This window comes from Mustela erminea, chromosome 1 (genome assembly GCF_009829155.1).
Source record: "Mustela erminea isolate mMusErm1 chromosome 1, mMusErm1.Pri, whole genome shotgun sequence".
In the NCBI taxonomy this organism is placed as follows: domain Eukaryota; kingdom Metazoa; phylum Chordata; class Mammalia; order Carnivora; family Mustelidae; genus Mustela; species Mustela erminea.
In genome coordinates this window covers 87,635,910-87,662,033 of record NC_045614.1, presented here as the reverse complement: position 1 = coordinate 87,662,033, position 26,124 = coordinate 87,635,910, and the positions used below count along the sequence as shown (strand labels likewise).

At 34.8% G+C, this 26,124-nt stretch overlaps 1 protein-coding gene across 10 annotated transcripts in view; it reads right to left on the bottom strand.

Annotated features, from left to right (window-relative positions):
• The window catches only part of ANKRD28 (ankyrin repeat domain 28), a 205,317-nt gene that overhangs the window by 122,954 nt on the left and 56,239 nt on the right, over positions 1 to 26,124 (bottom strand). For 3 of the 10 annotated variants that reach the window (XM_032332459.1, XM_032332477.1, XM_032332512.1), the window contains one exon: positions 25,272 to 25,344. The exons of 4 other annotated variants lie outside the window; for them this stretch is intronic. In XM_032332459.1, the coding sequence (XP_032188350.1) occupies positions 25,272 to 25,344 (73 nt within the window). 3 more of the 10 variants (XM_032332519.1, XM_032332451.1, XM_032332497.1) reach the window with 3 other exon arrangements.

The window sequence follows — 26,124 nt, the reverse complement described above, 5'->3', positions numbered from 1 at the left end:
GTGACATCTCAACATCTACTTCCGGAACATAAGTTGTCAAACAAGCTATTCCTAGGCCACACTGAGGCCCATGAAGGTAGGCCTCTTTGGAAAGTTCCATTTGGGGCATTAAGTAACTTGCATGGCTTAGCATTACATGTTATACAGATAAAAATCCAAGAAAGAAAATCTAGAAATTGATTAAAATCACAACAATCCAAAGACCAAAAAATATCATCTACCTAAAAAACACGAAGAGGCAAACACGTGTGTATCTAAATATAACAATTTCTTAACAACAGTTTCTCTCTGATAAGGTATCATATTATACGAGTCAAAAAGAAACCAATTGACAACATTAAAAGTAAGGTTAAGGATGAAGTCTGATTCTTTTTCATATAAAAGTGCTAAATGTAAATACATAAAATTCATTACAGAAAAGGCTGTGCCTCGGTACTGCTAGCAGGAGCTTTCCTAAAACATACAGTTCCTCATTATTGTTACAACAGTTTTTGAAACCACAAAATGAAAACAGAAACGTGGTTGCCAGAACAAGCCCCAAGTTTTCTTAAAAAAAAAAAAAAAGTCTTTTCAAGAGAGTAAGAGATAGTAAAGTCTGAAATGTTATCTAAACATCTAAACAAGTAAAAATCAGAAATGTGTGCATTTTATACCCAAGTAATATGTATATTTACATACTTATATTGCTTTATTTGGGTTTTTAATGAAACTAGCGGAAACCAACTTGTTTATTCTTAAAAGATAAAATTTATCCTACTAGTTCAGTAGAAGACAGTAAACATAAATTCTCATATCTTACCAATACACTTCCGGAAGGTGGTGAATGTAGGGATTTATTTTCCTGTGGCAACTTAGAAATGAATGCAGGAGATTCATCTTCTACCTCCTCCAAAACAACAATACACACTCGACTCATTCGCTCTTTTAAAATACTAAATCCCAAGCTATGTGATAAAAGTCACAGTTGGAAGAGCACAAGTAGTTTTTTCTCCTCTTCTGTACAACACTTAGGATCATTCTCTGAATAGCGCAGCTGGTTTTTTAAAGTTAATAAGTACTATCAGAAAAACTGAGGTTTAAAAGTATGACTACATAACATAACTTCCTAAAAACAACAAAACTCTATTATTTTCTGCTGGGTTACTGTAATACTTAAAAGAAATTTCACATCAACATGTCAATAACAAAAACGAAGTCCAGTACAAGCTCATTTAAAAATATTTTTCCCCTACCAAAATAGTCATAATGCTCTCTGTCTCACAGAAATTTACTTGCTTAAAAAGATCATTGTTTGGGGTGACAACACCACACAATACAAAATGAAATGAGAAACAATTACTGTGACAGAGATGATTACAGTTATACCCACTCTTGTCTGCAAGGTCATATAGTTACAAGTAGCTGATTTGCTTGTAATTGGGAAAAAAAAAAAATCCCACTATTCTGTTTCCACTTCTAACTTATCTTCATTTCTTCAGCTTCTAGTTATTGCAGATGCTATCCAGAAAAAAAAAATCTACAGCTCAGCACAAATTCTTAAAATGAAGCTCAGAGGTTGACAATTTTTTCTGTGTTTGGGAAAGAAAAAACAACAACACTCTGCATTAATAGCGAAGCTGCAGTACATTTACATGCGATGAGTCAGACTACAAGAGACAATAGGGCTCTTGGTACTAGAATACAGCTTGATTAATCCAGATATCCCATATAATAGAAGAAACACAGATAGCTTTATTCCCATCGATAGCACAAGCAAGGCAGAGCGTTCATTCTTTCTCCATCAGGCAGTTGTCTGTGGCTGCTCCAGCAAAAGGGCACAGCACCAGGCAGAAATAGTGTTAGCAGAAGATCCTAATGGAACAGGCAGGCTGTGAAGGAATTAGAAGGCATCTGAGCTCAAATTACTGCTTCAGGCTTTTCATTTAAAAAAAAAAAAAAAAAAAAGAGAGAGAGAGAGAGAGAGAGAGAAAAGCCCAGTAGTTTATCATTCCAGTGTTTCCTTTGATCTCCACATGAATACAGCTTCCATTAAATAGTCTTCATTCACAGGAAAAAACAGCAGACTGTGCATCTTCTTTGAGCCAACTATTTTATTCAGTCATCTGCTCTGTGCCAATATAGTTTCCTTCCACTATAAAAACCGCTACAGTTATCCTTTTCAGTACATTTCAGATGCTTTCCGTTCCTCAGATGATCTTGCAAGACGCCACTGATACCTCCAATGAGTAGGTCCTTAAAAAATATCTACGGAACCTCAGGATCGGCCCCACAGAAGCATTCCAACTGAGCAACAGTCTGAATAGCAAAGACTGCAGAACCGCAGGATGAAATGCCTAGTAATGCTCACATGTTACACTTACCAGAGATCTGAGCTACTGCTCGGGATGTAACTTCCTCTAGCAGGAGAAAAAAAAAAGTGCATTTGGACAGCCTTCACAATTAGAAGGTTCATGCCAGTTCTGTGACTAATCCAGATCAAACTGAAAATTCTATAACTGAAAAATGAGTGCGCTTTTAACATTTTCCACTAAAAGCCACAAGGAAATCTGGTGTACTGCCTCTGCTGACTAACACTGGTTTTAGCAAGTAAACAATTCCAAACAGCTTAACTGCTTTCGTATGTTACAATACAGCAAGATGTTTAACCCTATAATGACAGCTGCAATAAGAATGTCTGCAGTGAGCCAATAAAAGGGAGATGAAGGAGTATTTAAGAGACTATAAAAACACAAATCTAAGATTTTATTCTTATTTTTTACCAAGATCATTTTTTAATAAAGCAGATGTATTTATTTTCAAAAATGCAAAGAAGTTCAAACAAAGAAATTTAAGATTTACTAACAATTTCTAGGTTGTTAAATTTAATCTATCAGGTCATATATTTAAAGGGAAAAAAATAAACATTTCAAAATGCAAAAATCCTAGCTCAAAACTTCTATGGATCATTTTCATTGAAGAAATTAAATAATTCTACCTTCCCATCTGGAAATGGAATAAGCCTTAAAATCTGTTAAAATAGCTGCATAAAACTATTGTTTAAAGTCCTTAGCATTAAATTTCTATGTCAAAAAAGCACAGGGTAACATAAAGAAAGCAAAGATTCTCCTTCCTCTATAAAATTAATTTCCCTAAAGCTACAAATCAGGTGTCAAAAACAACCAATTTATAGTTGTGTTTCCCCTTCTTTCCCTATTTACTAAACAAGCCTGATATTTCCCAACAAAAAATTACATAAACATACCATGGTTTCCCTTCAAGCTTTGTTCTCCTATCAACTAGCACTTTTATTCATAAATGAAATATATTTGAACATTTATGACAAGCTGTTGTACACTCTCATTTAATAAAATAACCTTATGGTTACATGTAATTAAGAAAGAATGAAGTATTTTATCCAAAGGCATATAAATTAGTAAAGTTGTGCCTAATTCCAAACTTATTGCTCTTTTAAATCTATTCTGCTTCCAGTGAGTGTACATACTTGTACATGTACCGCCCCAACTTTCCACTCTCAAGATCTTTGCAACCTGTAATACTAAATACTAGACTGTAAAAGTAATCTTAAAGGACCAGTAACCTATAATGGCTGTGAGAAGTTCAGGTAACAAAGGAATATACTACTTATGACAATAATATTCCTAAATGAGTTATTTTAAAATGGGTTATTTCAGGACTAGTGTTATCACACGTGTGTAAGCAAATTTACCTACCAAAACATTACCAAAAAAAAAAAAAAAAAAAAAAAAAACCAGCATGAAATAGATAAGAATGCCAGAATTGAAGAACAAAAACCATTAAATGTCAATCTATGAAAAAACCTATAATCCTAATATAACTGTATCAAGATACTAAAATATGCTAACAATTCACAGAGCTGTATTTTAAAACCAAATTAAATATGTGAAAATATTTTGACATACAAAATGATGTTAACCATCTCCACATGGCTAAATCAAAAATATCATCTTGATATGTGAAACATGTGAAAATAAAACCACTATGGTAATAGTATCCTCTATTCTATCTTCAGCATTGTTGGGGTTTTTTTCCCCCATCCCAAACAGAATCTCTTTTGATATAGGCAATTTTAACTTGTTTCAAAGTATCTAGTACATAAATTCACCTACTTAAGCAGGTACATCCTGTCTCTTGTTCTACATCAACTTCCACACATAGGTTTTTCCTGGCCAGAGCACAAGCTCCTTGAAGGCAGGGACTACATTTTTATATACACCATGCACACATAAACATTTCCCTTCCACTTTCTTCCACTTACAAACAATTTCATTGAAAAGAATTCCAGTATGTCACAAGACTCTGGAACTGAGTGGCAAAAGTATAAAACACAACAGGGAATTCTTATGTATACATGAATACATATATATTAAGAGTATACACAGGGGTGCCTGGGAGGTGTAGTCACTTAGCTTCTGACTCTTGGTTTCAGCTCAGATAATTATCTCAGGGTCCTGAGATCAAGTCTCACAACAGCTCACACTCGGCCTGGAGTTTGCTTGAGAGTCTCTCTCCCTCTTCCTCTGCCCCTCTTGCTCATGTTCTCTCTTTCTAAAATAAATAAATTTTTTTTAAAAAGAGTATATATATTATGCACACACATACACACACACTTTAATCAGAAAACACATGAGGCACTAAAGTGCAGTAAAGTGAGTTTTGTACTTTTAGTAGGTAAGCAACTTAACATGCAGAAGTTGACATGGTCAATATGAAACATGGTCAATATGAAACAATGATAGAGGATGACAGCTAAAATTAAGGCCTCAGGAGTCAGCCTAACCTGGAATTCAAATTCTGATTCCATTATTGATTAGCTGGGTCCTTAGGCAAGGCAAATTCCTGGAGCCTAAATTGTTTCACAGTTATAAGAATAATAATCTCCAGAGATTTTTATCCAGGAGAAATACAGTAATAGCACTGTGACTGATTGAGAACATAGGCTTTGTAGTCACACTAACTGTGTTCTAATCTGCCTTCCCACTAACCTAACTATAACCTTGAACAAGTTACTTAAACTCTCTGTGTCTCATTTCAACATTTATTAAAGGACATTTACAAAATCTAGTTTGAAATAAAATGAAGATAGTCTTATTATGATGGATATTTAGAATAACAGAATGATATCCCCTGTGAGGGCAGCAGTAAATGGAGGACTACTGATGATTTCTCTCCCCAGTGGTGAGGTAATTCAGACTGGTGTCGGAGACTGCAATTCAGTTGCTAACTACAGTAACCCTCCCCAACCCCACCCCCAGTTTTCAGGCCTCTTAATGGACTGCTAAAAATCTGTCATAACACTCCAATAACCAAATTAAGCATTACTGAAGTTACCAAGGGGAGGAAGCAGTAAACTTAGGCAAGAAGTAGGACTAGGGGTTTTACCATACTTCTGCATTCACTGTATTTTACAGTCTAAGGGAAGAGAAAGGGTAAAGATTACTGGCCCAAGATAGCCTATATAACCAAGAACAGATGAAAAAAAAAGATAAATACTTCATTATTTTTTATTATTTAAGCTAACAATACCATATAGCACTGTTTTATACCTTCTCCTGAATAAGAACAGGCCCCTAATTTATATCTTAAAGGCCCCTAAGAATTTATATCTTAAAGGAAAAGGAGATGGTCAATAACTACTTAAGAAATTAAGAATGTACAAAGTATATATGATGAAAAATTATTGATAAAGATTGGGCAAACTTACGTTCAAAATAATTTTTTTTTTCCAGTTGAACAATGGCAAAGGGATGTGATTTTTTTTTTCTTGAGGCACTTACTTTTTAGGACAAATTAGACTTAATTTTTAATAAGCCAACAAATTTAAACTCTGACAACTTCATAATCCTTCCATTCTTCGTGCTAAAACATATCCCAACAACAGCTTACTCCTATTCTTCACAGAATCATGTAACAGTAAAGCTGGTTTAAACCTTTAATGATAAGATATTAAACGTCCTGAAAGATTTTTTTTTTTAGGTTCCTAATTTTGTTACACCAGAATTTCTTTTCCTGACACAAATCATTTTTTCTTTTTTACAGATTCAATCCAAAGCTCATCTTATCTGTGCTCCTCCATATTGATCTGTGACTTTCATACTGATTATCACAGAAATGGAATTTTACTCAGGCTGTATAAAGTGGCTACTCTCTGAGTATTAAAAAATGAAAAGCTTGTGGTGAAAGATGGTAAGGAAGTGGGTTTAAATAATGTTTTGAAACATTTCTCATAGTTCAAGAATCCTGAACAATCTTCTTGAGCTAGGTTTCATCTGCCCATATATTTTAGAAAAAGTCCTATGAACAGATTTAAAAGAAAATGGGGTGGAAGAATAGAGAAGGAAAAAATTTTTTAAATAGCTATTCTTTAAGGTTATCGGTCAGGTTTCCCTGTTCTTAGTACAGCCACCGAAAAATGACATTACGTATTTTTAAAATGCTGAATTCAAAATCCTTATAACACATGCAAATTAATTCTCTGCACATAATGTATTTACAAACTATTTTTTAAAATGTTTACCCACCCATACTTCCAAAATGGCTGACAACCACGGTTATCCAATGATCTCAAGGAGTCTGATCCCACTGGTATGTTATAATGGTAATAACAAATTGTTCACCCTTTATAACAATATAACTAATACACATTATTAATGTATATTGTTAACATATATTAATATTACCTATTATTACTCTGAAGTGTTCTTTACAAAGACCTATCCATATTCTGCATCCATTCTTCCCACCTTCCATTCAACTAGAACATTTAATTTTTAGGTAAGTTCAGAGCCTCACAGAACAAAGTCTCCGCTTCTCAGCCTCCCTTGTAACGGGAAGCCACAAGACAAAGTTCTGACGAGCATTTTTAAGTAGAGGTGTTAGTGGTTTCCTATTTCTACAAGGACAAATGGTATATCCACCCTGCTTCCTAGAACATGGATGACTCGCCACCATCCTAATGCAAACGAGGACCAGAATCTAGGGTGGTAGAAGAGTATGCTAGAGGGGATCTGGGTCCGTTCAGGACTCTGTGGGACAGAACTGCCATAAACCCCCTAAACTGCCCACTTCCCAACACTTGTATTACAGAGAAACAGAAATTCTACCTTAAGCCAATCTGCTTTTGAGTCTCTTAACTTTTACTCAGACTTCAAGCTAACACTAAATGATAACCTTACTCCTCCTTCAGGCATCAATCAGTGATCCACATTTTAGTACAGTATACTTAAATTTTCAAGAAATAAAATGGATTATAAACATTAACTGTAACAAACTGCAATAGAAACAGTAAGCAGAAAACAGCTTAAGGAACAACTCTGCTATATTACTGGGTAAGCAAAGAAAAGTAAGTGGAGGGAGAAGGAAACAAATATTTATTACAAATATTCTCTCCGTGGGGTGCGACTCTTGATTTTGGCTCAGGGTTGTGGGATTGGGACCTGTGTCAGCTCCATGCCCTTGCCTGCTGCTCTCTCTCGATAAATAAAATCTTATAAAAATATATTCTCACTGAATCCTCATCACTTTTTATGGGTACTACTACCCAAATTGTATATGAGATGTGGAGGCTCAATAACATCTAGTCAGTCAATGACTCATCTGTTCATCTACACTTATTCATCATCGACTATGTCCCAAGCTTTCTGTTATGCTAAGGAAACAAAATTATGAATAAACAGTTAATCCTTATTCTAAAAGAGCTTACACAGTAATAAATATTACAAAATTGCAAACTGCAATATACTGTAGAAGAAAAAAATTTCTTGGGGAGAAAAACCCAGAAGAAGGTCCATGTGGCTGCAGCAAACAACCATGAGGAACAGTAACAGATGTAGTGGGGAGAAATAACTCAAAAGACTATAAAGGGCTTTGTAAGCCAAATAATAAAGTTGGTATTTTCTAAGTGACTCAAAAGTCGCTAGAAACTTTTAAGCAAGACAATCATCATGATGTGCTTTACAAAGATTATGGGGCTTCAGTGTAGTGAACAGAAGCCAAAGGACTAGTTAGGAGACTGTTGCAATAATCCCAAAATTAAGAAATTTGAACTAGGATGTTAGATATGTAAATGCAGAGACTGAGATATATTTTAGGAAAGCAATTTACAGGATATGCTATTAGGTGGGCCGTAGGGAAGAAGATGGTAATCACAAGCAACTCCCAGCTTTTTTACATAAGCAACTAGTGCTTACAAGAGCTTAAGAAATCTAGGCCTTCTTCAGTTTCCAAATAAACTAAAATGAGGTAATATCAGTTGCTGTATCATACCCAAGGACCCTTCAGGCTCTACGTCCTTTCTAAATCTTAAACCTTTATCTAAATAAAAAATCTGTATCCTGACATCTACTCTCATGATTTGAAAATGAAATGTTAAGAATCCTGAACTTGTCTAATTCTAAGATGACTATTAAAAAATTCCTACAGGATGGTGAGATTTGGTTCCATCCCACTCAAAATTCACTACACTGAAATAATCTAAAAACCTTTTGGCAAGAATACCTGATTTTTAAAACATTTAAAATTTTACCAGCAACTGATTCAACAAATATTTCATATTAATATTTCCACTCTACTATTCACACACCAAGAGATTATGAAATGTCATATATCATCTCCACCTTCAAAGACCTTATGCAACCCAATGATTTCTTGGATATTACACCAAAAACAGAGGCAACAAAGGCAAACAGAAACACATGGGACTACATCAAACAAAAAAGCTTCTGCACAGGAAAGGAGAGTATCAACAAAATGAAAAGACAACCAGTGGAATGGGAAAAAATGTCTGTAATCTATGTATATCCAATAACAGATTAATACCCAAAATCTATAAGGAACTCATATGACTCAATAAAAACAAACAAACAAAATCCCAATCAACCAATGACACAAATACCCAAACAAATAAATAACCTTATTTTTAAAAATAGGCAAAGGACCTAAATAAATATTTTTCTAGAAAAGACATACAATTGGCCACAGGTACATGAAAAGGTGTTCTACTCACTAATCATTAGGAAAATGCAAAGCAAAATCACAATGAGTCTTCACCTCACACCTGATAGAACGACTAGGATCAAAAAGACAAGAGAAAACATGTTGGCAAAGATGTTGAGAAAAGAGAATGCTTATACACTCCTGGTTGAACGTAAACTAGTAGAGCCACCATGGAAAAAAGTATGAAGGTTCCTTAAGAAGTTAAACATCTGGGTATATATCCAAAGAAAATGAAATCAGTTATCTCAAAGAGCCGTCTATACCCCCAAGTTCATTGTGACATTAACTAAGACAAGAAACAGAAACAACCTGTTTGTCAACAGATGAATGGATCAAAAAAAATATGCTATGTGTATATACAATGGAGTATTATTCAGTCATAAAAATGAAGGATCCTACCATTGCCAACAACATGGATGAACCTGGAGGATATTTATGTTAATAAAATAAGCATAAATAAACCAGACACAAAAAGACAAATACTGTATTATTCCAGTTACATGTGGAATCTAAAAAATTGAACTCAAAGAAACAGAGTAGAATGGGGATTGCCAAGGGCATGGGGGTAAGGGAAATGAGAAGACTTAGTCAGATGGTACAAACTTTCAGTTTAAAGAACAGTAACTTTGGGGGATCTATACACACACAGGATGGCTATAGTTAAGAGTACTGAGCTATGTACTTTAAATCTGCTGAGAGTAGACATTATGTTCTTACCGCCAAAAAAAGGTAACTATGAGAGGTGACAGATGTGTTAATTAACACACTTTTAGCTTGATAGCAGTAATCATTTCACAATGGCTATGTACTTCAAATCATCACACTGTACACCTTAAATAATACAATTTTTACTAGTCTATTATACCTCAGTAAAGTGGGGGGAAAGAAGACCTTATGCAGCCTAAATGAGGCACACAAGAAAAACTATCCAATACAAGGTAAGAACAAAAAAGAGAGTAAAAGGCAGTATATACGGAAGACCTAAATTAGAGGTACAAGACAAACCTGCTACTAATTAGAGGCAAGAGTACAGCATATAAATTTATTAATTCTAAGTGGTATATAAAGATATCTTGTAACTGTCCATTCTCTTAAAAAATGATGGCTTTTATAAAGTTATACATAATCTTCCCTGTTGCTACTCTTTCCTCTGATTTATTCAAAGAGTGCTTTCTCAAACCAATGGTCAACTAGTTAGAACATCTAATATCAAAACATTCTCTTGATGATCACATTTCTCAGAAAATGGCTGAAACCATTTTATTAGGTTTATTTAACATTAAAACTATTTATAATAACAGAGTAATAGTTTAGCTACCCAAAGTGTAGACAAGTGCCATACATTAGAAATGAAAAACTAGCCACGTAAGTAATTTAACATTTTCTAGGTAAACACTTTAAAATGGTGAAACAAAAAGTAAAATTATAACAATATTTTATGTAATCAAATATACCACAAATATTATTTCAGCTTATAGCCAATACAGAATTAATGGATATTTTACATTCTTTTATTGTCTTCAAATTTTGTTTGTATTTTATACTTAAGCATATCTCAATGTGAACATTAAATTTTCATTAGAAATAATAGATTTGTATTTAGATCTCAAGAAATTTACAACTGAGGATGTAAATATGTGTGCTTGAGTTGTTGCAAATATATTTTAAAGTTCCAATAACTAAATCAAGTATTTTTAGAATTTAGATAAAACTAAATCAAGAATTCAGTTCCTCAGTTACGTTAGCTAGCCATATGTATCTGGCTAGTGACAACCATTACACAACACTGGTTTAGACCTATAAATACTAACTTTTTAAAAGTTTAACTATTCACCTAAAACACACTACCTACATTACTGTCTAAAGGAAAAGAACAAAGTTTAGATTTTTATGATGGTTCCGAGCAAGTAATATGAATATACAATGTTCCACAGTAAAATAGTCAAAACAGGAGCTATCAGCCTTACCTGACTTTTCCTATTTTTTTTAAAAGATTTATTTATTTGGTAGAGAGAGAGAGAAGAGAGAGAGCGGGAACACAAGCAGGGGGAGCAGGAAAGGGAGAAGCAGGCTTCCCGTTGAGCAGGAGGCCTGATGTGGGCCTCAATCCCAGGACCCTGGGATCATGACCTGAGCTGAAGGCAGACGCTTAACAACTGAGCCACCCAGGCACCCTAAATATTTCTATCATAACTTGAAAGGCTCACTGTCTTTCTTTTACCTTTTGTCTCTTCCCTGAAAACACACAAATATCTAACTTAATCACAATATTAACCCTGGTTTGAGGGCAATATTATTTTTGTATGAAGCAAAGCACATCAATTTTATAGGTGCCATTTTCTTCCGTATTCAGAGGCTTCTTCACATATATTAAGGTCCATATAGAATTCCTTAAATTGACGTTAACCAAAATTGACTTAGCTGTCAACACATTACTTCATTTCTCTTGGCACCTTCATTTTACTGTTGAAAGAAGTTAAAGAGATTAAATGATTTTTATAGTTGCTTTCAGTTCTAGCGTTTTATGACTTACTGTCCTGTTTCTGAGAAAAATAGGTTGACTCATGAAAAGAAGGTACCAAAAGTAGTGGTAGCGACCATAGATTAGATTTCTTTAATAAATGCAATCCTGAGAAAAGAATAAACTAGGCAGTATTTAACCCAAAAAAGGTTACAGAAGAAAAGGCAATGATCAAGATAAACATGTTGAAGGCTAAAGAACTCTATTTTCAAAAGAACACTAACCAATAGAAAGAGAATGTCTGAATAGATTAAAAAAAACAAAAACAAAAACAAACAAAACAAAAACCAAGATCCAACTATATCCTATCTCCAAGAGATGCACTTTAAGATTTTATTTATTTATTTGTCAGAGAGAGAGAGAGAGAGAGAAAGCACAGCAGGGAGAGCAGCAGGCAGAGGGAGATGTAGGCTCCCTGCTGAGCAAGGCGCTGGATGTGGAACTGGATCCCAGAACCCTGAGATCATGACCTGAGCTGAAGGCTCTTAACCAACTGAGCCACTGAGGTGTCCCAACAAGAGACTCACTTTAGACTTAAGGGCACATGCAGGCTGAAAGTGAAGGGATGGAAAAGATATGCTGGATGGAAAAGATATGCTATGCAAATGTTAACCAAAAAGGAGCAGGGCAGCTGAACGAGTATCAGACAAAATAGACCTTAAGTCAAAAACTGTCATGAGAGGCAAAGGACATTATATAAGGACAAAACTAGGGAGATGTAACAATTATAAATATACACACACCCAACATCAGAGCATCTAAATATATGAAGCAAACACTGACAAACTGAAAGGAGAACTTGACAGCAATATAATAATAACAGTAGCAGATTTCAATATCCTACTTTTAGTAATGGATAGAACTTGAAACAGCTAATTAACAAGGAAACAGTGACTTGAACAATATAGACGAAATAGACCTAACAGAAACATACAGAACATCCACCCAACAGTAGCAGAATATACACTGTCCTGAAGCACACCCAGGACATTCTCCAGGATAGATGACATCTTAGGTCACAAAACAAATTTTGACAAACTTAAGAGTGAAATCATACCAAATATCTTTTCTGACCAAAACAGAATGAAACTAGTAATCCACAGCAAAAGGAATATTGGAAAAGTAATAAATATATGGAAATTAAACAACACACTCTTGAACAACCAACAGATCAAAGAAAGAATCAAAAGGGAAGTCAGAAGTATCTCAGTATCTTGAGACAAAACTGAAAAGACAATATACCAAAACTTACGGGATGTAGCAAAAGCAGCACTAAGAGGAAAGTTTACTAGGATAAACACCTACATTAAAAACGCAATATCTCAAATAACCTAACTTTACACCTCAAGGAGTTAGAAAAAGAACACGCTAAGCCCAGTTAGCATAAGGAAGAAAATACAGATTAAAGCAGAACTAAAGAAAAGAGAATAGAAAAAAAAAAAAATCAACAAAACTTAGTCAGCTGTTTGAAAATGTTAAACTGATAAAACTTTAGCTAGACTAAGAAAAAGAACTCAAATGAAATAAAAAATGAAAGAGGAGATATTATAACCGATGTCATGGGAAGGGGGGAGGATAAGAGACTACTGTGAACAATTACAATGCAAAGCAACTGAGCAATCTAAAATAAACAGATAAATTCCTAGAAACATACAAACTACCAAAGACTAAATCATGAATAGAAAAAGATTGAATCAGTAATCAAAAATCTCCAACAAAGAAAAGCCCAGGACCAAATGGCTTTACTGGTAAATTCTAGCAAACATTTAAAAAAGTAATGCCAATCCTCAAATTCTTCCAAAAAAGACCGAAAAGGAAGGAACACGTCTGAACTAATTTTATGGACCAGCACTACCCTGATATCAAAACCAAACAAAAACAAAACAAAAAAATAAAATTTCAGGTGAACATAGAATTCCTGACAAACATAAACACAAAAATTGTCAACAAAGTACCAGCAAATCAAATTCAACAGTACATTGAAAGTATCACGCATGGGGTGCCTGGGTAGCTCAGTGGGTTAAGGATCTGCCTTCGCTCAGGTCAGCTCAGGTCAACATCCCAGGGTCCTGGGATTGAGTCCCACAGCAAGCTCCCTGCTCAGCAAGGAGTCCCACAGCAGCTCCCTGCCCCTCCCTTGCTCAGGGCTCTTGCTCTCTGTCAAATAGTAAAATTTTAAAAAATAAATAGGTAAGTAAAAGATCATACATTATGGCAAAATGGGACTTACGCCTGACATACACCATAGATCATTACACAAAAATCAATTAATGTAATAAAACATACAAACACACACACACAGAACATGATCATCTCAATAGATAGAGGAAAAAAAAAATCTGAAAAAATTCAACACCCTTTCATGATAAAAACTTGTAACAAACTAGAAGTAGAAGGAAATTATACAGGCCATATATGAAAAGCCTACACATTCAGTGATGAAAAACTGAAAGCTTTTCCTCTACAGTTAGGAACATGGCCAAGATGTTCACTTTCACTACTTCCATTTAATGAAGTACTAGATTTCCTAGCTAGATGAGGCAAGAAAAAGAAATAAATGACACATAAATCAGAAAAAAGTAAAAAAAAAAAAAAAAAAAAAAGTGAAGACATGATCTCATTATGTACAAAACCCTCAAGACTCCACAAAGAAATCTTATAATTAATTCAGTAAAGTTGCAGGATATAAAATCAACCAAATCACTTGCATTTCTATACACTAAGAATGAACTATGTGAAAAGGAAATTCAAAAAATAACCTCATTTACAATAGCATCATAAACAATAAAATACTTAGTAATAAACTTAACTAAGGAGGTAAAAGACTTGTGCATTAAAAAAATTGCAAAACATCGGGGCACCTGGGTCGCTCAGTGGGTTAAAGCTTCTGCCTTCAGCTCAGGTCATGATCCCAGGATTCTGGGATGGAGCCCCGCATTGGGCTTTCTGCTCAGCAGGGAGCCTTCTTCTCTTACTGTCTCTGCCTGCCTCTCTGTCTATTCGTAATCTCTGTCTGTCAAATAAATAAATAAATTCTTTAAAAAAGAAAACACTGATGAAAGAAATAAAAATGACATAAATAAATGGAAACATATTCTGTGTTCATGAATTAGAAGACTCGGTATCCCCAAAAAGGGGTAACTGCATGATGGACATTAAGGAGGGTACACAATGTATTGAGCACTGGATATTATGTAAGACTGACGAATCACTGAACGCTGCCTCTGAAACTAATAATACATTATATGTTAATTAACTGAATTTAAATTTAAAAAAAAAATTTAGAAAATAAAACCTAATGCTGAAAAAATATTTTAAAAAGATTAAAAAGGGGGAATAACTGAAAAATAAAAGAGGAAATTTCACAGATGCAGAAAAAGGGAAATTCTAGTATGGAGGTGGAAAATTACCTTGAGTTATGAAGATAAGATCTCTGTCTTCTGAAAAAGGTAGGAAGGGTTGATGTAGGTAAGTCAAGTGGAAGAGAAAGCATGAAGTTGAAAAGTTGAAAAGTGTGAGTGTGTAGAAGTTGAAAGTAATGGGTCATGGGGTCTAGACTGGATAACAAAAATACAGACGTGAAGGTAGTACAAGAAACAAACTGTGGGATATGGATATTGGAGTATGTGGTTAGAGCCAAGTGGAGAGGATTACTAGTGTGGAAGCTGTGACACTGTGAAATATGATACATAAAATGTCATCTACAAAGAAATGAAACATGTAGATGACTGATAGAACTCTGATCCAGATGTAGAAGGTTGGAGTGAGATTTGCCAGACAACAGCAACAAACAACCAGAAAAGTCACCTAGCCAGAGGACATGTGCCTCAAAAGAAGGAAGATTTTTTTATAGTTAGGTAGACAAGTAACATTTTAATAGCTATAGTGGATGACTAGAAGAATGCTGACTCTATTCCTCTCCTTCCTTTATACACATGCGCACGCGCAGACACACACACACACACACACACACAGGCATTCCCAAGATACATATGACCTCTGGAGAATCATGTACTTATGAAAACATAGAATTTCAGTCAAGATAGGAAATGGAATGGGCTTCCCGGAAAGAGTATATATTCAAGAGTTACATGTGAGAACTTAAGGTGTAAATCAACATTAAAATGACTTTTTAGATTTGAGTTTTAAAAAGAAATAATTATTTCCTTCAAAAGTATACAAGCAAAAAAAATTTAATAAGCCAAATATAACAATATAGATAGTTTTCTAGAATACACCCAATACGCCAAAACTAAGGGAAAAGGGGGAGGAAAACATTCTGTTGTCAAGCATGTAGTACTACATTTATGCAATATTTTAAAAATTTGGATTATTTTCTTCAAATTATTGACTACCTCAAGAAGTAGTTTAAAATTAAGCAAAAGTATTCATCATTTAGACAGAATTGAAGGCCAGACTGAAGTAGCTATTTAAGCTGTATTATTTTTAAATATCCTACATGATCAGTCTCTTATTAGTATAATTTTTGTTGGGATTTATGTTAATTAGCAGAATCTCTGGCATATGACTTATGTCCTGCCAGACCCAGAATAAATACATTCTCTGAAATATAATTTTACATTATTATTTATGTAATTATCTCTAAGCAACTGTGTCAAAGACAACTTAGGTCCAGTGTTACAAATTAGAATGTAAAATTTTTAAACAGGCTGAACTTTTGTCTTTCTTTAAAAAAAAAACTGAGGAGAGGTTATTTACAAATCATTCTGGTTTCTACAACGTGGTAACACTGGGATAAATGGAGTATCAAGTTACTGCACTTTAAAAACTGGGGGAAATTTTCAATTTAAAAATAAGTTGCTATGGTTACCCAATGTTTACCTTTATAAACAGTAATTACATGAGACATCCAAGGGAATCCCACAAAATGCAGTAAAATCAGTAACTGAAGTGTACACTAGTTATTTCACATACAAATTAGGACCACATACATCACTTCCCTTTCAAAGCAGCTATCATTTGGGAAATACTAAAGAAAATGATTCACATCTTTCTAAACTATAGAAGGTGGAGACAAAAATACTGAAACTAGTAACTATTTTAAAGTCGAAGTAATGACTCAGATAATTAGAACATTTTTCATATTCTTCAGCTCCCTTTATTAAAGAGTGCTATCTAAAATTTTAGAGAACAGCTTCTATTGTTAAAAAAAGGAAAGGGTGTTTCTAATGTGTATCAGGCATGGAATTTTTTTGCATAAATAAATTTTCATGCCCTTGTTAAACCTATAAAAAATCCATGCTTATAACTTCCTGTTACTTCAGAGTAAAACAAGGTCAATTCCTTTAGATGTAGTCAATATTGAACTTCTTAAATAGAAAGAAGGGGCCCTGTCAAAACTGATAATTGGCTCATTCTTCACTAACTGGGTAATTAAATCTTTATCAGTTATTGCAGTACAGAAATGTTTTTGTCTGTTTTGTTCACAATCAGAACATTTAGTATATGAGAATACTCATGAAGCTTTGGACCTGAGTATGATTCTAATGTGATCTTAAAATTATGAGACTCATCATTATGGCTTAATGGGCCTCCCAAAAAGTGTCTCCTGTTCTGTACAGCAGACTTTCAAGTATGTTTGTTCTTTACCATTAGGGCTATCCTAATGTTAGACTAAAATAAAACAGCACATTACACTCAACTGACTTATACAATAAAGAGACTTATCATAAACAAGAAGTAAAATTAATGTATCTCTAAGGTACCTGACTGACCCTAAGCTCCAGCTGAGTCTTCTCTGTCAGACTCAGAATGGACCTTAGGGATAATTCCGGTCATAGTCACAGATATCTGCCATACTTCAAGGCATCCAATAGACATATATTGTTGCCCAGCAGAAAGGGAAGTTTCTTGCTGCATCTCCCTTTTTAGGTAGGAAAAGGACTTTTCTAGAAACTACCTAAACTGACGTTTCCTGACATATGACCAGTTTCGGCTCTTATGTTCCTTCTTAAATCACTACAAGGCAGAGTAGAATTACTCTGCTTAACTTACACTAATAAGGACTTCCCCAAGTCAAGTAGGAGAGGACTGAGCCTCCAAATAAAACTGGGGACCTCAAGGAAGGAAGTGGGTAATGACTGGTGAGTAGGCAACCAAAAGTACACTATGATTTACATGGAAAACTGAATCTTGGCATTTTATTTCAATAGTTCACTTTTTCCACCTTTATTAATGCCGCACAACACACTAATGCCAGAATGATACTGAAGGCTCTAGAGATTTATTTTTAAAAGGGGAAAAAACCAGGGGCACCTGGGTGGCTCAGTGGGTTAAGACTCTGCCTTTGGCTCTGGTCATGATCCCAGGGTTCTGGGATCGAGCCCCACATCAGGCTCTCTGCTCTGCGGGGAGCCTGCTTCCTCCTCTCGCTCTGCCTGCCTCTCTGCCTGCCTCTCTGCCTACTTGTGAGCTCTGTCTGTCAAATAAATAAATAAAATCTTTAAAAGAAAAAAAAGGATGGGGGGGGGGAATCAGTTATCAGTACCTTATCTTAAAAGAGACTGAAGGTAATCACTTTGTAAGTGTCACTGACGAAACAGTATACTTTAGAATATGAAACAGTAAAATTACACTTTAGTTTTGACCAATTAAAATGGAATTTTTATTTCAAAAAATGCTTCCTATTCATCTCACTTTTCTCCTCTAGAAAAAGTACATTATTTCCTAGACATAGGTCAAACCATATCTAAAGTAATGAGACTAGAATATAACTCAAAGCCAGAACGATAATGGATCTAAAAACCATGTAAGTGTCAATGAAGGGCCACCTGGGTTGGGTCTCCGTTACTTAAGCATGTGCCTTTGGCTCAGATCATGATCCCAGGGTCCTGGGACCAAGTCCCGCATCAGGTTCCCTGCTCAGTGAGGAACCTGCTTCTCCCTCTGCCTGCCACTCCCCCTGCTTGTCTCTCTCTCTTTCTCTCTCTCTCTGACAAATAAATAAAATCTTAAGGAAAAAAAGGTGTCAATGAAGTTGCACGTATTCTGTCTGAAAAGGAGTCAGAGAGACTATGACAGCTTTAAAATATTTGAAGTGATATCATTATAAAGAGATACCAAGTTGTATAGGTCTAGAGATAAGAACTAGATCAATGAATAACAACAAGTAGCAGCATCAAATCAAATTCAATATAAGACGGTAGTTTTATCTAGCAATATTATATTATGTGAAGATGGAACAAGATTGGCTACTCATACAGGGCTGGGATAAACATCCCAGGTAATGTGAATACCCACAATGATTCTATGTACTTTATGTGTACTCAGTTGTAACAATATGACTGCAAGGTATTTCTACTCCGAATTTCACAGATAAAAATCTGAGCTGGATAAGTTAAACACTGGAAATCACCTGGCTGACAAGTAGAGAAAAATCCTAACCCAGGACCATCTGTCTCCAAAGCCTAGCTCTTCCTACAAATCACATAACTAAGAGAAGTTAAATTAGCTGTTAAAGCAAATGGGATTTCTGAGCTGGTGAGAACCAAATAGGTGATTTGAAGTCCCTGATTTCTAAGATGCCAGAAATGAAAAGTATTATTCCCTTCTATTTGTATCAGTATTTCCTAGTTTGAGAATGCTCTCACATCTATTCTCACACTGCTTTCTCACAGCTGTGCTTTGAGGTAAGCAAGTTGGGGAGGCACTATTTCTTGGCATTTTACCTCAGAGAGAAAGAGAACAAGGATGAATTCTTCCAACTTCCTTCTGGTTTACCTTTAAACAAGTATGTATCTTCAGGTTTCCTCTCTGAACCTTCATTCACTCAGCAGTCACTTATTAAACACTTCTTACATGCCAGGTACCATACCTCAGTGACTCTGCAGTCACTGGGAAGGGGCTTATAGTCACAGAAGAAACAGTAAGTTTCAAAATTATTTCCATCTTTTTATAAACTTTATCAATCCTAATTCCATTATCACTTTGATTTATCCCTATTGCTGTCTTTATCCCTTCGTCTTCACCTACACTAAACTTCTCTGCTTCCTTAACGAGCTACCCTTCCATTTTCTACTTGTTTCAAAATTACTTCCATCTTTTTATAAACTTCATCAATCCTAATTCCATTATCACTTTGATTTATCCCTATTGCTGTCTTTATCCCTTCATCTTCACCTACACCAAACTTCTCTGCTTCCTTAATGAGCTATCCTTCCATTTTCTACTTGTTTCACCCTGACTTCCATACTCACCATTCAACTGAAACTGGTCTAAGGTCACCAATGGTAATTATTGCAAAATCTTCATTTTTCTCAAATTACTCTATAATACTGGATACCAATGATCTTTATTAAAACTGTCTTCCATAAAATTTTCATCTATATTTCTAAACCTTCTCTTTTGGTCCCTTCTACATGGCTTTTCTTCCACCATTCATACTTACATATGGGCTTTTCTTGCAGCCCACTTTTCTGTCTACAAGCTCTTCCTGGACAATCTCATCTATATCTATAGTGTCAGCCATCACATGTGATAACTTACAAGTCTTTATTTCCAGTCTTAACCTTCAGATACAACTTTCAAATACACAATGAGCCATTTAACCTGCATATTCCAGATTATCTTTGACTCAGTATGTCAAAAATCAACTTACCATCTCTAGTCCACTGCCTCAGAGTATTCTTTTTCTAAACCTCCCAGGTTGATTAATAGTAAGAGCATCACCATATATACAAAAGCCCAGAACATAAAGAATTATCTAGAAGCCTACCCTTACTTCATCTCCCACTTCTCATTAGTCACCTACTTGTAGGCATTTTACCTAAAACCTCCTGAACTTCCTTTCTTCATAGCGATCTACTTCAGACCCACCCAAGTTAACAAAACCACCTCTTATCTCTCAATTCTTGTTCTCCTTTTTCACCAATTCTATCTATCCCTGTAGTAAACATATATTCTTTCACAAGAATCCCTTCCTTTCAGGAGTTCAGCTAGTCCCAAGATATATAGGAGACTCAGGACTGGCCAGAGTACCACTTCCTCCTAGTCACATGTTTAATTCAGGGATGAACAAATGATCAAGTCAGACAGGGTCTTCCTCAGGACTTTGCTTTCCTGCCAAGGCTATCAGGAAAAAGATACTTTCTTTTCTTTCAGGATTATAAGTAAGGACAATGTAAGCTAAACTGCCTATATGAGAGGTAAAAAAGGGGCAAAATTTTAAAAGGGTGGGGGGTTGGTGGGAAATCTATTGTCACCAAATCCTAGATCTAGTTCTGCCTGACAACCCTGCTACTGCTGGCCAACACATTTCCTTTTGCATTTAAGTCATTTTGAGTTGGGATTTCTGACATTGTAACCAAGACTCTTCATTAATAATTCTCTTTATCACCAGTTACTTTCTAAATCATAGATAAAATTTTATTTGCCTGCTTTTATTTAGTCAACTAAGTTTTATTAACGTACACTCTATTAAAGACCACCACTACCTTGTCTTTAAGTTTCACATCTATAAATGTACTTGTCACAATTTAAATGTACCATGCTGTTTCCTGCAGCTGTGCCTCTAAATATGATGCTGCCCCTGCCTAGAACACTCCATTCCTACTTATCAACAAAATATATAATAGGGCTGCATTAAAATAAGGGTGGGAAATCAGACAGGGGCTAAATCATGAAGGGCCTTGAATGCCACATTAAAGTATAAACATTTTAACCTGCAGAAAAATGAGGAAACCACTAAAAAGTTTTAAGTCAAAGAGTGACATAATCAGATTTGCATCTTCAAAGCCTCATTGTGGATGCAATATAAAAGATGGCCTAAAAATGAGTTGATACTAAAGACAGAAAACAATAGCAGGCTACTCTACTGGATGCAACTGTCCAAGCCAGAGACCACGAGGGATGATAAAATGAGTAACTGGAACTTTTCTAGGGAAAAAAGGTTGCCAAATGCTGTCAGTAGCATTCATTGGTAAGTCTTCCAAGTTTTTAAGCTAGCATTTCTTACAAGAATGTAGATAGAACGGAAAGTGAGGCCTACAAAACTCTGCATATCATGATTTTACTCAAGCATCATTTATAACAAAACATTAAAAAAACTAAATGTTGAACAATAAAATGATTTAAAATATAGCATATATTACAATAAAATTGAATGATACTTGAAGTTTATTTATTTATTTCAAAGAAAGCGGGAGAGAGACAAAGAGAGAGCACAAGTGGGAGAGGGGGGAGCAGAGGGAGAAAGACAAGCAGACTCCCTGCCCAGCAAGGAGGCAGGTGCAGGGCTCGATCCCAGGACCTTGGGACTATGACCCAAGCCAAAGGCAGCCACTTAAAACACTAAGCTGCCAAGGGGCCCCAAATGAATATTTAGAAACAAAATTTTTACAGAACTTCCAAAAAATGGGACAAATAATACTTACAAAAGTATTAAATGGAAACCTACAATATATAAAATAGGATTCTAAATATGTTAAATAATGATCAGAAGGATCTTTCTTTAAAAAAAAAAAAAAAAGTATTGTGTTATTTCCCTGCAATGTGTACATATATATTTTTTCTGAGTAATACTACCACTTAGTCATGATGCTTACTTGCTGAACTCAAGCACTACTTTAGAGGTAAGAAAAATAAGTTCTATGAGGGTTAAATGACAGAAGTTCACATCCCAATAAATAATAAAATTTATTTTTTTGAAGATTTTATTTATTTGTCAAGAGAGAAAGAAAGTGAACACAAGCAGGGAGGCAGGGCAGAGGGAGAAGCAGATCCCCTGCTGAGCAGGGAGCCCAACAAGGAGCCCCATCACAGGACCTGAGACTACAACCTGAGCCAAAGGCAGATGCCCCAGTAATAAAATTTAGGACCAAAATCTGCATACTGCCTAGGTGAAGCTTCACTGTTAAGAAACAAGCCTATCAACCAAAGCCATTTAGCAGTTCCATACCCACAGCTCCAAAGACTAGAACAGCCGGGCACTGAATCCAGAGCAAAGAAACGGAGACTTGAAACTTGCTCTGGTATACATGCCTTCCAATTCACTCCTCAAAAGCTATCTATCATATAGCTACTGAAGAGCAGAATACAAGAAGGGGTAATTTCAGATAACCTGTTTTTATAACTTTGTTTTCATATAAATAATCCTTTAAATAACAGAAAAGGAAACAACAGACTGAATTGGACAAAAAAGGTCTCAGAGTAAGGTTTAGAGACACTCATGTTCTAGAGTTGGTGCTTATTTTGCTTTTTAAATATCTTAAAATATAAGTGAATGCTTCATTACTTAAGATTATTATTTCCTTGAATTGCGATCTCCCTATGGCCTTGTTACAATCCCAATAAACTCAAGTTTTGTTTGTTACAATCCTAGATAAACCCAAATTGCCCAAGCAGGGTAACCATCAGAAAGTCCCTGGTCAACTAACAAAAGAAAGTTTGAATATAGTATTCGTGAAATAAAAGGCTTTGATAGATGGCTACTAGGTAGAAGAAAGATGATCATCAAAAACAATTTTAAAAGCCTGAGCTATCTGTATGTGTGTGTGTGTGTTGTGTGTGTGTGTGTGTGTGTGTATTACAAATCAAGAAATGGGTTTATTTAGATGCCATTTAAATTATAGAACTGCATAAAAAAATCAAAACATCTAAAATGTTTCTAAGGTGGTGAACTGAAGACTATTAGAAAACACGGTCAGGTATAGCTCTTACCTTTCTTTCATATGAAAGAATTTCTTTTTTGAAAATAATTACAGTATATATTATGTCACAAATAATGGTTATGTTTAACTATATGTTTAACCTACTGTATCACTATCAAATTTTAATTTCATTGTTCTTTATTACAAATTTTAAAATGTTCCTTATGTAAGTAAATTTAGACAGTCTGCAGAAACCAATGCAAAGGCACCATCCAGTGGTGAAAGATAAAAATTACAATTTATAAAATGATCACATAGCAAAACTAGTTAAATTTTGACCTTGCGTTACCAGGAAAGAAAAAATACATGATACTGATGGTGTCTGCTATTTGTTACCATTTTTCCAATCAAATCTTATCCTTACTATATTAAGTCTGACATTTTCTTTTTCTATTTGGCATACCCATTATTCAAATCTGATTGAATTAGAGTATTTCAAGACTCATACAAAGCTTTTATTGAACCAATGGTTAAAAAAGACTGATTGATTGATTTAAAATTTTTTTTTAAAGATCTTATTGATTTTTTGGGAGATTTTATTTATTTGACAGAAAGAGATCAGAAGTAGGCAGAGAGGCAGGCCGAGAAAGAGAGGGAAACAGGATCCCCACTGAGCAGAGAGCCCAGTGTGGGGCTCGATCCCAGGACCCTGGGATCATGACCCAAGCCGAAGGCAGAGGCTTAACCCACTGAGCTAGCCACCCAGGCACCTGCTTTTTATTTGAAAGAGAGAGCACATGCATGAGCAGGAGTGCATGAAGGTTGGAGGGGGGAGAGGGGAAAGCAGACTCCCAGGACCTTGAAGTCAGACCACCCATTTAGAAAATGACTTTTAAGGAACAAAAATAAGGTTGTATGAGGGGAAGAATTTCCAGTGGGATTCTAGTCAGCAAAAGCCATCCTGTGTGAGTTGTTTCTTTAGTGGTAATTTAGTAGACAATTTTGAAAGGTCAGGTGAAGAGTCACAACTGGTTAATTCACACAGAATTCAAAATGTCTCAAGTATGAATCTTAAATGTCAACCAAAATTATTCCAATCAACAACACAATCTAATAAATGTTTTCCCAATAATCTCTTCCCTTTGTACCAGAATACAGATAGACAGAATCTTTCAGCTTTCAGCATAATAGAGCTCTAATCATCTTCTCTTCTTTAAAAAAAAAGTTTAACTAACAAATTACAATGAACCCAGTAAGGGTGATTTTTTGTTGTGGTAAACAACTTTGCATCAAGTCTACTTAATCTCAAATGGTATTTAGGATTAAAAATATTTAACATTTAGGATTTAAAAATATTTAGGATTTTTAAGATTAAAAATATTTAACAGTAAGGATTAAAAATATTTAACAAAATGTATAGCAAGTTGAAACCTGATAATGGTAAAGAAGCCAATTACTGAGCCACATGTTTTTCCTTTCTACACAACCTTTCAATGTTTGAATTTCAAATAAAAGCCTAGAAAACAATGCCAATGGTATCAAACCTAGCTTATGTTGTCTTCACAAGTGCCTTCAGTCTAACATCTCCAAATTTTATGAGATTTTTATACCACTTTCACTAAAAACACAGGAATCACCACCACATAACTGAGGTTCACCAGTGATATTGAATGGCTGATAATGTTTACAAAGTGCTCCACAAACATATTACACATAAGTATGAACAAAGTGATGTATGAACAAGAATGAAAACATCCAGTAATACCAGTTTAAAAAAGAAAAAAACAGAAAACACTAATTGCGGTACCATTAATATTCAACGGTTTCATTCTTCTCTTCTCCAAACTATACACAAAGATCAAAGAGCTCTTAAATTGGGTTTTTCAGCTCCTCCACTAAATACCTATTTGAATTCAATTGTTATAATTAAATTTTCCAGGAATACATGCACCACCACACTTAAACAAAATGTCTACAACAAAAGATTTTGACTGACAGGAAGGATTTACATACAGTTATATAGAATGTAGAAAAGCTATGCTTAATTTATGAGGAGGCATAAATACCAATAAACCAATGAATCACAAGAGCTGCCTATATTATTGCAGAGAGACTACTAGAAAATAACCTACCATAATAGGAATCCCCATACTATTTTCCTCTGGTAGAGGCAGTAGTTGTATTGCTTCAATTTCAATCTCAGGCCTGTAGCAGAAAACAGATATCAAAAGCAAGAATATGCTGACCCTAGAAACGAAGGGCTAGGTTATAAACATAACGAGCACCTTAACGAAGCACTGAATTATTAGGTAATATTCAAAATCTTACTAATTCAGATGTTTTAAGAAAGAAAACTGTTAATCTGTGTAACAAGACAGAGTTTTTGCAAAGCTTCTCTTTAAATATGAACCAATCAGAAGACACTCAAAAAGTGAAGTCCGAATCGGATCTGCCTGCAGTAAGACATTTTCATTATTCAACAAAATCCCCCCAAAATTGTTTGAATATATTCACTATAATATAATTGAATGATGTGTCTATAAAGCATAATATTCGATCTACATAATTTCTGAATATTTAAAAACATGTTCATTTTAGAAATGCATAAATTTAAGAAACCATAGTATCTCTCAAAGATAAACACTGATAGTTATTTTCAGTAAATGCACTTTAAAAAAAAACTATGAAAATACACTGTTCAGTAACTTACTTCTCCTCATCTCCCTCATTTACTAATATGGGCCTTTATCCATCTCCTTACATATTTCTCTACTACATGCTCAGTTACTATGTAACATTAAGTTAAAAAGTAAGACCTTATTGTATTTAACCAATTTTCCTAAGACTGAAAATTTGGGTTGCTTCTATTTTTTTTTTTTTACACTCTTATATAATACTTTTTCCAGGATAATATCCCAATAATTTCAGGAAAATGCTTATCTGCAAATAAATAAAATTAGGCCTAAAATATTTGGGAGTCATCAT